This window comes from Nanorana parkeri, unplaced genomic scaffold, assembly GCF_000935625.1.
Source record: "Nanorana parkeri isolate BGI_ZX_2015 unplaced genomic scaffold, ASM93562v1 scaffold539, whole genome shotgun sequence".
Taxonomy (NCBI): Eukaryota; Metazoa; Chordata; class Amphibia; order Anura; family Dicroglossidae; genus Nanorana; species Nanorana parkeri.
In genome coordinates, this window is record NW_017306807.1 from 288018 (window position 1) to 302115 (window position 14098).

Genomic DNA, 14098 nt, shown 5'->3' on the forward strand with positions numbered 1-14098 from the left:
ACACACACACACACACACACACACACACACGGTGGGAAGATGTGTACCCATGTACTATAATACATTTTTCAGCGAAGCTTGCGGTGTTTGACCGGACTTTTGTACTGTGATTAACTGCTGATGCTGGAGCATGACGGGCTCAACTGTTGTGCATCCGCCATTCGCTCTAGTGCTGCTATGGGGGAGCAGTGATATTGAGCTATGGATTTAGGTGACGAAGGAAAATTGGGCACACTATGGCAAAATCATAATTTGTGGAAAAATACATAACATTTGTATTGCTTATTTAATAGGCGTGCTATGGTCATTGCGAGGGCTTGAAAAATGTTAGGGTGTCTCACCAATCAGTCAAAAATGTCACCAGTCAGCATGACTATAGCCTTGAAATTTATGTTAACATTTTTTAGGCACACAGAGCTTTCTTTTAGTGATATTTAATCACCACTGTGGGAGGGGTGGTAATTTTTTTACTATAATGTAGATTTTTTATTTTTTTTTTACACTTAAAGGGGTTATAAACCCTCCCGTTTTTTTGCCTATATCTACTGCTATCAAGCATTAGACATAGGCAAACGGTTGAGAGAAAAAAAACCCGCTAAAGACAGCAGTTTAAACTTTTTTTTTTTTTCTTTGTGCGCTGGGGAGGGGGGGGGGAAATTGACTTTAATGTCACTTTAACCTTATTGCCATCACATGGTGGGCTAAGAGCTCCCCTATGTGATAGCCAATTTACATGACGGGTCCTCTTTATAGAGACATCAGGGGTCTCTAAGACCCCTAATGTCACCTAGGAACCCCCAGAGAAGCTGATGAAGCAGAGATCTGCTTCACCAACGTCTGAACTGGAGAGTGACAGGCCAGCAGAATGCGGAAGTGATGTGATATACATCACTTCCTGCATTCGGGCACTGGAGAGGAGACCAGAGGGAGATCATGTACCGATCTTCCTTTTATCTCCTGTCAGAGCAGCCGTGCCGGTCCCGGCCCACACCGGGCACAGCGGACCTCCTGAGCGGCAGTGGCAGCTGCTAATACAAGCGATCGGGCGTCTCTAGAGACGTCCGATCGGTTGAATGTAAAGCTTCCGGCCGGGAAGCTACTTGTGTGGCTCCGCCGTCCTCTTGTCACAGACGAGGGGATGAGCTCATTTTTCAAGCCCTGGTCATTGCAATGAATGTTCATTCTTAAAATAAAGGCCCCACAGGGCAGAAATTGGCTACGTGCAAAATAATTGTATTTGGACAATCTGTGCACATATAAGAAACATATATAGACCAATAGCACCCCCTTTACAAGCAAAGCATCGCCAAAAGCAGAAGTAATGCCACAGTACATAAATTGGGTAATTTTGCAGACCTTAAAGTAGATTATACCTTGAACAGATTTTGAATGAATGAAATTCATTTCGGCAGCATACGTTCCATTTTCTAATAGTTGATGGGGTCAAATTGATCTGTTTTGACTGCATGTTGGAAAAGTTTTCTTGATTTGAACGAAAGTCTTACAGGGAATGTGGTTTTCGTTCGGGGAAACTCCATTCATTCCCAAACTGAATGTTAAATCAAAACGAAAATCAAATGAAATCTACCGGTGTATACCCTACTTAGAGTAGCTCTTCAGAGCAGGCATCAAATGTTTGTTATAGCTGGTTCAGACCACCTCCTGTGTGTTCCAGCACAATTCGCTGCTGGAACGCACTGGAGCGCATCCCGGCCAGCTTCCTGCATTCATGGGTGGGAGGGGGCATGGCGGTGCTTTAAAGTCAATAGCACCGCAGCCACGCCCCCGCCCACACCAGAACGCGTGGAATTTCTGCGTTCCGTTACAGTGCAATCTGAAAAAATTCCCCTTTTTTATAGTGTAAACAAGTCCTCCGTCAGCCTGTGTAACAAACAGAGGGAAGCTCTGTACTGTTAATGAGTTCCCAACTGAAATCACTCTTTACATGTAGATACCACATACCTTTTCTTTGTTACTGTAATGGCTCCGGGTGATGGGGAACCCATTACCTATGGCGTGTGTTTTGAAATTTCCTGTGACAGCTTCCTCCTTGGCAATCTGAGTTTCTTGGCTGTTAGTTAGATACTTCAGGTGTTCAGCAAGATCCTGGGCACTGTGAAATTAATGTAATCATTCACATGTATTGAGCCTAATGTAAGTTATTTATGTATATTTATAAGTTGTTGCTACAGCTGCTTTGATGGCGTTTATACTTGCAGATTGTGCTGTATGACCCTGTTTGAATTGTTGAGTAATATTTATGTTTTCATTTCCTAGAAAGCTACTGCACTGAGAGAAGTAAGCAGTACAAGTCACGAAACAACCCTATCGCCAAAAGCTTAGCTTAAGCACGTCATCCGTTATGAAGACTGCGGCAAAAAGAACAAAAGGTACTGATCTAAAAAAAAAATTCTACACTTGCCTAGGTATTTTCTTTGTGTAGGACATTTTTGTACATTTCGATTTTGTTTTAAATATTTGAAGGTTTATGCCTGAATTCTCCCCACTTGCCTTGCATTTACCATGCATTGAGTTGATGTGCGTTATAATTAGGGTTGCACAGATACCAAGTACAGTACTCGGTACGCGTACATGTATCGATACTTTTCCAGCTCCAAGACTAGACTAGAGAAAAATTCAAAAGTTAGGAGGCAGCTGTCATTTGTAAGGAGCACACGGAGCTCCTGGGATTTGTACATCTCTGCTTTTAATGTACAATTTTGTTTTTATAACTATAAATAAAGGGATCCACAGATACCAGTTTTGTGAGTACGAGTACTGGTACTTGCCGAGTACTTACAAGTACGAGTACTGATACATTTTTGTTTATTGTCATGTGACAGTTTTTCTAAAACCATACAGACTAATTATTTCAGGACAGTGGTGGAGCGCCAGAGCCAGGTCCCAGCTGCAACCGCTGCAACCCTGGTAGTTCTCATGAAAATGCCAAGTATCGGCACTGGTACTCGAAAAGTATCTGTGCATCCCTAGTTGTAATGATGTGGGTTTTGTGTTGTACACAACAGAAGCCAAAAGACTTTATTGTTGTTCCCTTAATTCACACTGCAGTGAGCTGTGGTTTTACCTGCATATTGTTCAATCTTCACCCAGTGCACAGCAGTTTCAATGGGCCCAAACAATCTGAGCCATAGACTAATTTCTGGCTTTGGCAGTCAAAATACATAGTTTCCTGAAACCCAACCTGACTGTTCAGTGCATTATTAGTACAGTGCTTTTTAAGTCGTTTATTATGATAGTGGTTTTAACTGCTCCTTTTAACAAAAAATTATTAACATATAGCAATCTCTGTAAAAATTGGGGTTAGCCAACACAGATTATTATTGGTATTTATATAGTGCTGACAATTTATGTAGCGTATTAATGCACATTCACATCAGTCCCTTCCCTCAAGGAGCTTACAATTTAAGGCCCCTATTGCACACACATACAAGGCCAATTTAGACAGAAGCCAATTAACCAGGATGTCTTTGGCGTGTGGGAGAAAACCGGAGTACTAGGAGGAAATCCACACAAGCACAGGAAGACCATGCAAATCCTTGCACATGGTGACCTGACCGGGATATAAACCAGGGACCCCCAGTGCTGCAAGGCAGGGAATGCAAGAAGACTGCTGTTTTATGTGGAGGGGCAAGTTGGTGTGTTGTTGGTTGCTCAAAAGGTTGTCAACATTTACTTCCGCTCAACAATCTAATTGAATCATTTCGTTCAGTAACCTAAAAACCATAAAACATACCACACTAAAATCAGCAGTTTGTCCATATGACTTGGGGGTGTGGAGTATTACTTGAGACACGTCACAAGACAGAAGCCTATAACAGATTTTCCACTTGAATATCAGGAAAGATCTCTTCATGCTGCAAGGTGTGAAGGGGATGGGGGTCATGCTGTGGAAGTTTGGAATACTTTGCTTCTTGTAAGTGAAAGGATGTCATACAAGTGGTATTTTCTGAATAGCTAGTGCCCAGGGTGTTCAGCAGTGGTATGTAGTATGGGCACACTGCTGGTGTTAATATCTCCCTCTGAAGCGTGAGTTTACTTGTTAACCATTATATGCTGTTACATATCTTAATTTGGTTATTGTTTGGGTTATTTTTCAGAACTGTTTAACTGGGAAGAATACTTGAAGGAGAGTGGTGCAGTTGGTGCTCCTGCGCTTTATTTCAGACAGGTACGTCATACAGCTTGTGATAAGTTAATCTGTCAAAACTAGTTTATAAGCACACTCCAGTAAAAACTGACTCCATCATGACCTTTGCTCTGTATATTCCCCCACCTCTCCCTCCACCCCCTCCCCTTTTCGCTTCTCTCGCCCATATAGAGAACAACTCCCTTCTTCCCCAACTCACTTTTTTTATTACCTAGATAGCATTCTGCTTATTGTAAATCTCAGCTCCATCCTTGACTTCAGCCTACCATTTTTCATTGAATCCCACAGTGTGCTCCCACCCAAATCTAGCACATCTATGTGCTTGCAGACAAACCTACATTGAAATAGAACACACTGTATATTCTCAGGTCACTACGCCTCACTGGTATATGGAAACTAAATGGAAATCAAGACACAATGTGACACTGATGGAGTGTCTAACAACCCTTAGGGCCTGTTCACACCACTTCCATTGCGTTCCAGCAGCTAGCCGCGCTAGAAAGCACTGGATCGCATACTGTGAAGGCTCCCTGCATTCTGGGGTGGGTGGGAGCGTGGCGGTGTGTTCAAGTCAATGGCACTGCAGCCCCGCCCGCACCAGAATGCGTGGCACAGCAATGCCTGCGTTCCGGTCCAGTTCGATCGCACAAAATAGTAAAACCACTATTTGTACAAGCACTGTGAGCATGGGGGCCATGGCTGCGATGCCATTGACTTTAATGCACACCCACCCCCCCACACACCCACACCAGAATGCAGGGAGCCTTCACAGTATGCGATCCAGTGCGTTCAAGCACGCCTAGCTGCGGGAACGCACTGGACCTGGTGTGAGAAGGCGCTATATGATATTGTAATCCTTTTGATGCATGCTATGCTAGGTATTTGAGCGTGCTCTTTGCAGTTTCATTAACTGCAGTAGAAACGAGATTTCAATAAATTATTGCGTCGTGAGAATCTTGCGAACAGCTACATGAGGCTTGTGTAATCAGCCCCATTTGCAGGTGTGAATGGGGCTGTAAAATAAACATACAATTTTTGTTGTAATATTAACTTTCAATCTGGAGATCTCCCATGCAACTCTTCTTTTCCACCAGTCTGATTGCCAGCAGTATTCAGCCCACTTCCTCTTCCTCCTTTTTTTCTTCAGCAAACTTAGGACCTTTCCGCAGAAGTGATCTGGCTGGTTGTAGATCCAACTGATGATTATGTGACTGCCATCACACACCCACTCCTGCCCTTTGTATTGTTTTCACTTTTCTTCTGGAGTTCCAGAGACTGCAGAGGTGACCTTGTGATCTAGTTCACCTTTTTAATTTTTTGTGAAAAAGTGAATGAACCCTTTACTTGTTACACAGCTGAAATGCACTTGGCTATAATACACTGTAAGCCAGAGAATATGTTGATGGGACTTGTTTTCTTACAGCCACAGGCGTAGTTTAAAGATGGCAACCTACCATATGCAAAGTTCTCCTGAAGCATCCGTGGCTGTAAAATCATTAATACAAATATGAGAGTTTTAGCAGGCGGGCTAGTGTGTTGTAGCAGCTCTGGCGGTGAGATGTGTTGTCTCGGTACATCACACTGTTCCCTTTTTTTTTTTTTTAAACTTTTTTTTGTGTGTTCCTGAGGGAATTGAATTTAACTCTGTGGTTATCAACCAGTGTCTTCAGCCGATGACAACAGCAGAGGAATATAATCATAATCTTGTTTGGACTTTATTGTAAGGCAAGGTCCTCATTTTTCCCATTGTTTTTTTTGTATTACCAGATTAAACCACTTGTGGGAGCTCTTAACCATTCCCTTTCATGAATTATCAGTAGCGTGTGAATCTAGAAGATATTTTGCAGTCTGACGTTTTGCCTTTTAACTAGTTGGTAAAACTTTTTTGTCATGACATTATTATACAGGATTTATATAGCGCCAACAGTTTGCGCAGCGCTTTACAAGATAACATGACATGAAGTTTTGCCACTTCTTTGTTTCTTTACCCATTCTATTGTTACTCTACCTGTTTGCGCATTGCCAGTTTTGAGCTTTTCACTGCATCCATGAGTATTTCATAATAAAATGTGATAATGTGTTACAGTTAAAGACATGGTTTTATATTGGGTTATTTTTGTAGTCTAGGACTCCACCCTGCAACGATTTTAAAGTTGGTATGAAAGTGGAAGCTCATGACCCTCGAAACGTTACGTCTGTTTGTATAGCGACAGTCATTGGAATCTCAGGAGCTCGTTTACGTTTGCGCCTGGATGGCAGTGATGATAAAAATGACTTTTGGAGGCTGGTGGATTCCGCTGACATCCAACAAATTGGCACATGCGAGAAAAAGGGAGATATGCTGCAGCCACCTTTGGGTAAGGGTGATGATGCAGTCTTTGCAATGAATTGTGAGTGAAGTATTATTGTAACCAGTTTTAAAAGTTATTGGTTCATTTTTTTACATGCTTGCTCTTCCATACTTTATTATTGTATTAAGTGTATCTAAACCCAAAAACAAATAGTGTTTTTCAGACTTTTATTCCTGCAATTAAACGTCCAGCTCCTCGTTTGCTACATTTATTCTTCCACTGTTTCTATGTAGGGACCTTTGGTTGTCACTAGACTGGACTACAATTATTTCTGCCTTTTTTATCTGCTTATTTTGTGTGAAGGGGCAATTACGAGTCTACAGAAGAAAGACAGAAGGCAAACTTTAAACAGTCCCAGGGGTAGCCACCCTACTCTTTGTGTAGCTAAATGCTCAGGTGGTCATCCACAAAAATATCCATACAAATCCAAAGTAGGTATAGAGGCACTCACAGGTCATGCAGTGGAGAGAAGTCAAAGCATCAGCATTTTATGTTCAACTTTTTAATAACTTTTTTTTTTTTTTTTGCATTAAACCGATCACTTACATGCATATCTTAAAGGGGGAAAAAAACCTTAAAGTAACTATACATTCCATCAAATCCTGTTTTAAGGCTGCAAATTACCATGTGGCATTATCACTGCATATTATTGTTGTCCTTAACTGTGTATAAAATATAGAGGAATTGTGAGACTTAATGTTGTTCTAAAATGTTTACAGGATTCCGGATGAACGCCTCTTCCTGGCCCATGTTTCTCTTAAGAACATTAAATGGAGCAGAAATGGCGCCAGCAGCTTACTTTAAAAAGGTAAGAGCATGGTGGGGGAATCGAGGTTTGGAATCTTATGTAGAAGACCAAATTTGAGAGCCAGAGCAGACTGTTAGGCTAGTGTGAGGCTCAGGATACTGGAATTAGAGTCCCCCCTACCCCTTCACATCAGGTGCCTCAAGTGTGGCAGCATGGCAGAGAGCAGGAGGTGGAGCAGGCCTGGAGGGAGGCTAACTTCTTTCTTTTTCTGAATGGATCCCACCCTCCCTGGATTGGCATAGTTCATTTTCACGGCCAGCCCATTGAAAGGCATGATGGTGTGCGAAAATTTCGAAGCACACCTAGGGAAGGTACTGCGGCACCCTGGTTGAGAAAGGCTGATCTAGACCACACCTTCCTTGTCTTTTGAGCCTGAACATTGCTTTCTCTCTGTGGTTATGAGGAGTTAAAAGCTTGGAATTAACAATTGGCCACCTATAATTAAAAGCTTATATATATATATATATATGTGGTGAAATTACAAATCCCATGAGCCACTGTAAGACTGACAGCAGCAGGCATGACTTCCAGAGGCAGACGCATGATGGGGTTTGTTGTTTTTAAACATAGTTGGAGTGCCAAGCTTGCCTACCCCTGATCTAGCATATTTAAGTGATATAGAGCTCGCTAGCGGAGCATTTAGCTTCTTTACAGGTTTGTTGAAAGTTTGCATGAAAGGGAAAATGTATGATTACACTGGGCAGTGTTGGAAAAACAGCAAAAATGGTAAATATGAAAGTATAAGGTTCAGAAATCAAATGCATTTCATTATTTGGGATATGTTAAAGCTAGAATAAAAACAGGTATACATTACTTTGCAGTGTGCTAAATATTCAAATCTAGCATAGTGTTTAGAACTTTAATATTTGTATGTACCTATGATGTAAACCAGTGGTTCTCAACCATTGTAAGCCACAAAAGAGTTATTCCCCGGAGGTTACCTAATAAATCATGCGTTCATGGACTCCCCCAGAGACGCACACAATCATTGAACAATAATGAAGGTCTATAACCAAGGCATACAAGGAAAAAGAGAGGTCCTCGCATGCAGAATAGTGTGCCGACCACAGAGGTTACTTCAGACCATATTTAGAAACATGAGAATACATTTATTAACACAATAATTGCACTTAAATATATTGCACCACATCCCAAAAGAACCACCTTTTAACATTGGCTCATACATGGAAATGTTCTGACGAAGCCCCAGGAGGAGGGGCGAAACGTGTTAACATTTTCAGCCTGATGGGGTTTCTCTGTCCACCCGGGATTTGACAGAAATGACACAGTTGTGATGCTCACAGCTATTATATCTCAGATGCAAAACTTGGAGATTTGTGGACATTGCACTGCGAAGGGAAAGCCGGTTAGTGCCTTGTGAACGCTCTGTGCGTTATATTCATTCATTCATTTGTGGAAGGCAAAGCGATGTCATGCTGAGTAGACGATCTCTTGTGGCTTAATCAATACACCTTGAACTCTGTGAAACGTTACTAACTGGATGGTCCGCTTCAGCTGCCCCTGCCCAAGGTTATTATGATCAGAGTTTTCTGTGTACGAGCCAAGTCTCTGCAGCCTTTGGTTGAATACACTGATTGACATCAGCGTTAAAACGTGTGGCTCGGATTGATCGATCTGCCCCCAAACATCAGTGTCAGTGATAAAACTTCTGAATTGAAAATTGTTTGATAGCTCTCTGTCAGATGGATACATCTGCCACTCATGTGGAATCAAGTAAAGCTTAAAGTCCAGGATCTTCCGGTTAAAAGAGTAATTGCTGATATAGACTCACAGTATCAATTATGTGTCTCTGTGACTGACTTTTTATTTTCTGCATTTTTTGGTCCAGGAATCGATCCGCTAATCTATTCAGTGAAGTACTACTAGTAGTACAGTCAATGACTAATTATTGATTACCGGAGTTGCCGGTGGATGCCTGGATAAATTCTTACTTGCTTCAAATCTTATGAACTGCAGCGGATCATGTATACGGTTCAGGGCCAATAGCCCAGTATAATTATATTATCCCTTTAGGTCGGGATGTCCAAACTGCGGCCCTCCAGCTGTGGTGGAACTACGAATCCCATGAGGCTTTGCAAGATTCTCACAGCCACCGACATGACTCCCGGAGAGAGATCATTCATGGGATTTGTAGTTTCACCACAGCTGGAGGGCCGGAGTTTGGACATCCCTGCTTTAGGTGGACTATTTGGTAACCCCTTAGGAAAGAGTGGATGCATGTGAGGGATAGGACAACGTTGTCAATTTTAAAGGTGGTTCTTTTGGGATGTGGTGCAATATACCGTATTTAAGTGCAATTATTGTGTTAATGTATTCTCATTTTTCTAAATATGGTCTGAAGTAACCTCCGTGGTTGGCACACTATTCTGCTTGTGAGGACCTCTCTTTTTCCTTGTTCTCAACAATTGTAACCTCGGGACCCACTTTTGACCTTGGTCGCTAAGGTGCGACCCAAATCGCACCGCACTGGGATGCACGGCATTGCAGTACTGCGCGTTCCACTGGGCGATCGAACTGTGGGCAGGATGTGTGTTTGGGGTGCCATTTAAATGAATGGCAGGGCACCACACGTCCCGCAGCAGAATGTGTGCTGTAGGTGCGATTGTGTGGTACAGTAAGTTAATCGCATGGGTCTGTGCTATTAACGTACTCTGCTAGTGTGAACGGGCCCTCAAACACTCGCAGACATTCTCTTACACACACACACATTTTTTTTTTTTTTTTTAGATCCACCCAGTCTCCCTTCCTTCCTTATGAGAATTGGAGTGGATCCTCAGTCTGGGGTCCAGTGTGGAATGCTGTGCTGTGATGGAGCTCCATCCATATGTGCATTGCATGTACAGCTCCCTTGCACGCCCTGTAGGGGTGCCGGGAGCCAGAATGTGACGTCACTCTGGTCCAGAAACCTCTGCAAGCAATACACGTGTGGATGGAGCTCCCTCGTGGCCATACCTTCACACCACCCCACCTTAAGCTTACACTTGGCACCGGGCAGCATATTTTGAATGGCTACTTTGTGAAAAAACTGACAGTGCTACACTAGGGGTGGAAGGCTTGCGGCCACCCACTGATCACGTGGTTGCGACCCCCCCACCCCCACCCCCCATTTGAGAACCACAGGTGTAAACATAATACTCATACAGTACAGATTAAACCCTACTTTCATTGCGCCCAGTCCTTTCCCTTACGTAATGTATACTTGCAATAATGTTTCAAGTATAAATGATATGAGAGTAAGCCCTCAGGGGCAGGGCCCTCCTTACCATCTTGTCTTGAATTGTATTGTAACTGTAATGTCTTCCTTATATTGTAAAGCGCTGCGCAAACTGTTGGCGCTATATAAATACTATGTAATAATAATAATGGTAAAGGGTTGAGAGCCAATTGCCAAAATTGTGCGATTCCTGTGCACGTTTTACACATAATTTACTGAACACTAATTCATTCAAAAAATAATCGACCTTTATAATTACAAAGAAGTGCAATTCCAAGTCCTATTCTTCTAGGAGTTGAGATCTTCAGCTATGGATCCATTAAGGCTACATTTTCTAAAATGTGTTCAGGCATTTACTGCTCGTAAAAGTGTGTGTATAAGAGCTGCCTTATCCACACAGGAAATCTGTGATTTGTGAGGTGCCATCAGTTAGGTTCATTTCAGTACAATTGAGTTACTCAATTCAAAATCATAAAGTATTCTCATTAACATATAATATTCTGAGATAACCATGGTTACACTCTTCCAAAAATCTATTGCTCGGAACAGTAGCAGAATAAAGGCTGGAAGGTTTCTGGCTCATTAACGCACTTCTTTGTAATTATAAAGGTCGATTTTATTTTTTGAATGAATTAGTGTTCAGTAAATTATGTGTAAAACGTGCACAGGAATCGCACAATTTTGGCAATTGGCTCTCAACCCTTTACCATTATTATTATTATTACATAGTATTTACTGTATTTTTCAGTCTACAAGACGCCCCTATGTATAAGACGCCCCCAACTTTTCTTACCCAAAATTCAGAAATCAATTTTTTAAATGGCATAATGCATCACACTTACCTCAATCACGTTATGCTCTGACATTACAGCACTGGCTACACGCTCTCCCGAGCGTCGGCTGACGTCCGGTACAAAAGATTTATGATCGGAATACAGACGCAAAACAGTTTTCCTCCAATCATAAATCTTTTGTACCTGACGTCAGCTGTTGCTGGGGAGAGCGGATTACAGAGACACTCTCCCCAGCAACAGCTCAGGTACAAAAGATTTATGATTGGAGGAAAACTTATCTTGTCTCTGCAATCCGAAGTTTCACTCGTGAGGCAACGGTAGTTTGCAGTGGTATCGGCGCTTTCGGCAGTTTCGCAAACACGGTTCTCCTCTCGGCCCCCGTGTATAAGACGCCCCTCTATTTTAGGTAAACATTTTAATGAAAAAGTAGCGTCTTATACACGGAATTAGCACCAACAGTTTGCGCAGCGCTTTACAATATAAGGAAGACATTACAGTTACAATACAATTCAAGACAAGATGGTAAGGAGGGCCCTGCCCCTGAGGGCTTACAATCTAAAAGAGGAGGGGGAAATGATACATGAGGTAGCTGTGGGAATGAATTATGTGAGAATGTGAAGGTTCAGTGGTTAGGTTGCGGTGGGATAGGCTTCCCTGAAGAGATGAGTCTTTAGGGAACGCCTAAAGGCAGTCAAGGTGGGAGATAGACGGACAGGTTGGGGTAAGGAGTTCCAGAGGATGGGAGAGGCTCTAGAGAAGTCCTGGAGGCGAGTATGGGAGGAGTGGACAAGGGAGCTGGAAAGCAGGAGGTCAATGGATGAGCGGAGGGGACGTTTAGAGTCATACTTTGAGACAAGGTCTGAGATATATCCGGAGGCAGAGTACTGGATGGCTTTATAGGTGACTGTTAATATTTTTTACCATCTAATAGATGCAGGAAATACATTTTTTTCCTAGTGAAAATAGGTAATTTTTGGCAGGAGAGACACAAGGAGGGGAATTTATCAAAACTGGAGCAGACAAAATCTGGAGCAGTTGCCCATGGCAACCAATCAGCATCCACCTTTCATTTCCAAACCTTAACTGAAGAGAGAAGCTGATTGGTTGATATAAGCTTCTGCTCCAGTTTGGAGAAAAGACTGTGGGGGGAATTTATCAAAAGTTCCACTTAAGGTGTCGTTATAGAAGATGAACATGAAGATTATGAAATAGACTAACAGGTAGTCCTTTTTGTTTTCTTTAATAATGACACTGAGTTTGTATTCTACCTACATAATATTTGAACTTTCTACTTCCTCTCCCATTTGGGGACCAGGATTGTCTATTAGAAGATATCTTATAAAGTATACAGCAGTTTTTTGTGAGCTGCATGGTGATTCTAGTTAAGGAGATAGGCTTTAGAAAAAAAGCATTGCCAGGGTTTTTAAATCACCATGGTCTTTTTTTACTCCTGGGATAAAGTATGTATACTAAAGTGTGCTTCCTTTTAATGTGCATAGTCTGGGCACAGGTGCACGTTACCTATTTACATATTCTGAACATGCGGTAAAAAACAAACTACAAAACCAGCCCTTTCTGACCTCTGTAGCTATAGGCATTGTTGAGAAGTGAATCTTCAGCCAACAGAGGCTCTGAAAACTTGGCTCCTTTTTTCTTCTTTTCTCTGGTAGCAGAAACTTTACAGCTGATAACCTTCTAATGTAAACACACTGGTGCTGTAAGCTGTTGAAACCTGAATTTGATGTATTACTAAAGAGTAGAAGCAGCTAGAGAGGTTAGTAATAGCTGGTTTTAAAGCTTTTTTACAGCAAAAAAATATGTAAAATATTTATATCCATAGCCTGTGCACAGATGGGCTTTAAGGACTTTATTCTTCCTGCGTACATCTATAGTTCTGTTTTCAAGCTTGTGTCGTACATATTGATGCAAACTTCTGCATGCTCCTGGAAAATGAATTATTCATGCGTCCATTTCAGTATTTTAGTCCAGAACTAGGCAGCATTTAAAATTGTGTGTCAGTGTCCATTTCAGGGTCATCAATAGGCTGTGTAACAGCATAGCTTGCATGGAGAAATATAGGGAACCCTTCTTTCCATCCTGGGATTAGTGCTTTTCTTTTCCTGGTCCAGACATTTTTCTATGTGTGCCTTGCTATTTAGTACATAAAGAGATCCTGTCACCAATGTACAAAATTGGAGTTAAAAAACATTGAAAATCAAGTATTTTTAAATGCTTGCAGAGTTTTTCTCCATACATATATTATTTTTTATTGACTTGCAGTGTGCTTCTGAACTTGCTAGCAAATGTTGCTACTTCAGAAGAGTAATTTTGGCAGCACAACCCCCTCCCACCTTGCCCATGATATCGCTCTCCTAAAGGGATTGTCTAATTATGTCTGTGCTGGCCCAGTTCCTCTTCCCTTCACCTCTCTGCTCCTACCCCCACAGCTATACAAAAGGCTAGGTAAAGAGTAATACTTTAGGGACAGCTTTGAGTGTGCTGGTGCTGATGGAATCTTATTTAAGAAGGTGGGGTCCAGCAGAAGTTTCGCGGCTTTTGGAAGTTTTTTTTTGTTTTTGTTTGTTTTTTACAGGTAAACCCCATGCCTAAATTATATCAAATACACATATAATCTTATGAGAAGATTGTTGAAATGAATAGTCTGGAGAGAGGGTTTTTTTTTCCCACAAGGGGTAGTTTTTTCCCCCCTAAACTGTGTTTTAGGTTTTGTTATACGGCCAG

The 14098-nt window shown here is 41.9% G+C and overlaps 1 protein-coding gene across 1 annotated transcript in view; it reads left to right on the forward strand.

The window, feature by feature from the left end:
- Positions 1-2287: 2287 nt before the first annotated feature.
- SCML2 (sex comb on midleg-like 2 (Drosophila)) overlaps positions 2288-14098 on the forward strand; it is a 60321-nt gene continuing 48510 nt past the window's right edge. The window contains exons 1-4 of the mRNA XM_018561713.1: positions 2288-2390; positions 4119-4189; positions 6291-6525; positions 7239-7327. Of these exons, the coding sequence (XP_018417215.1) occupies positions 2363-2390; positions 4119-4189; positions 6291-6525; positions 7239-7327 (423 nt within the window). The 5' untranslated portion in view covers positions 2288-2362. The remainder of the gene's footprint in view (positions 2391-4118; positions 4190-6290; positions 6526-7238; positions 7328-14098) is intronic.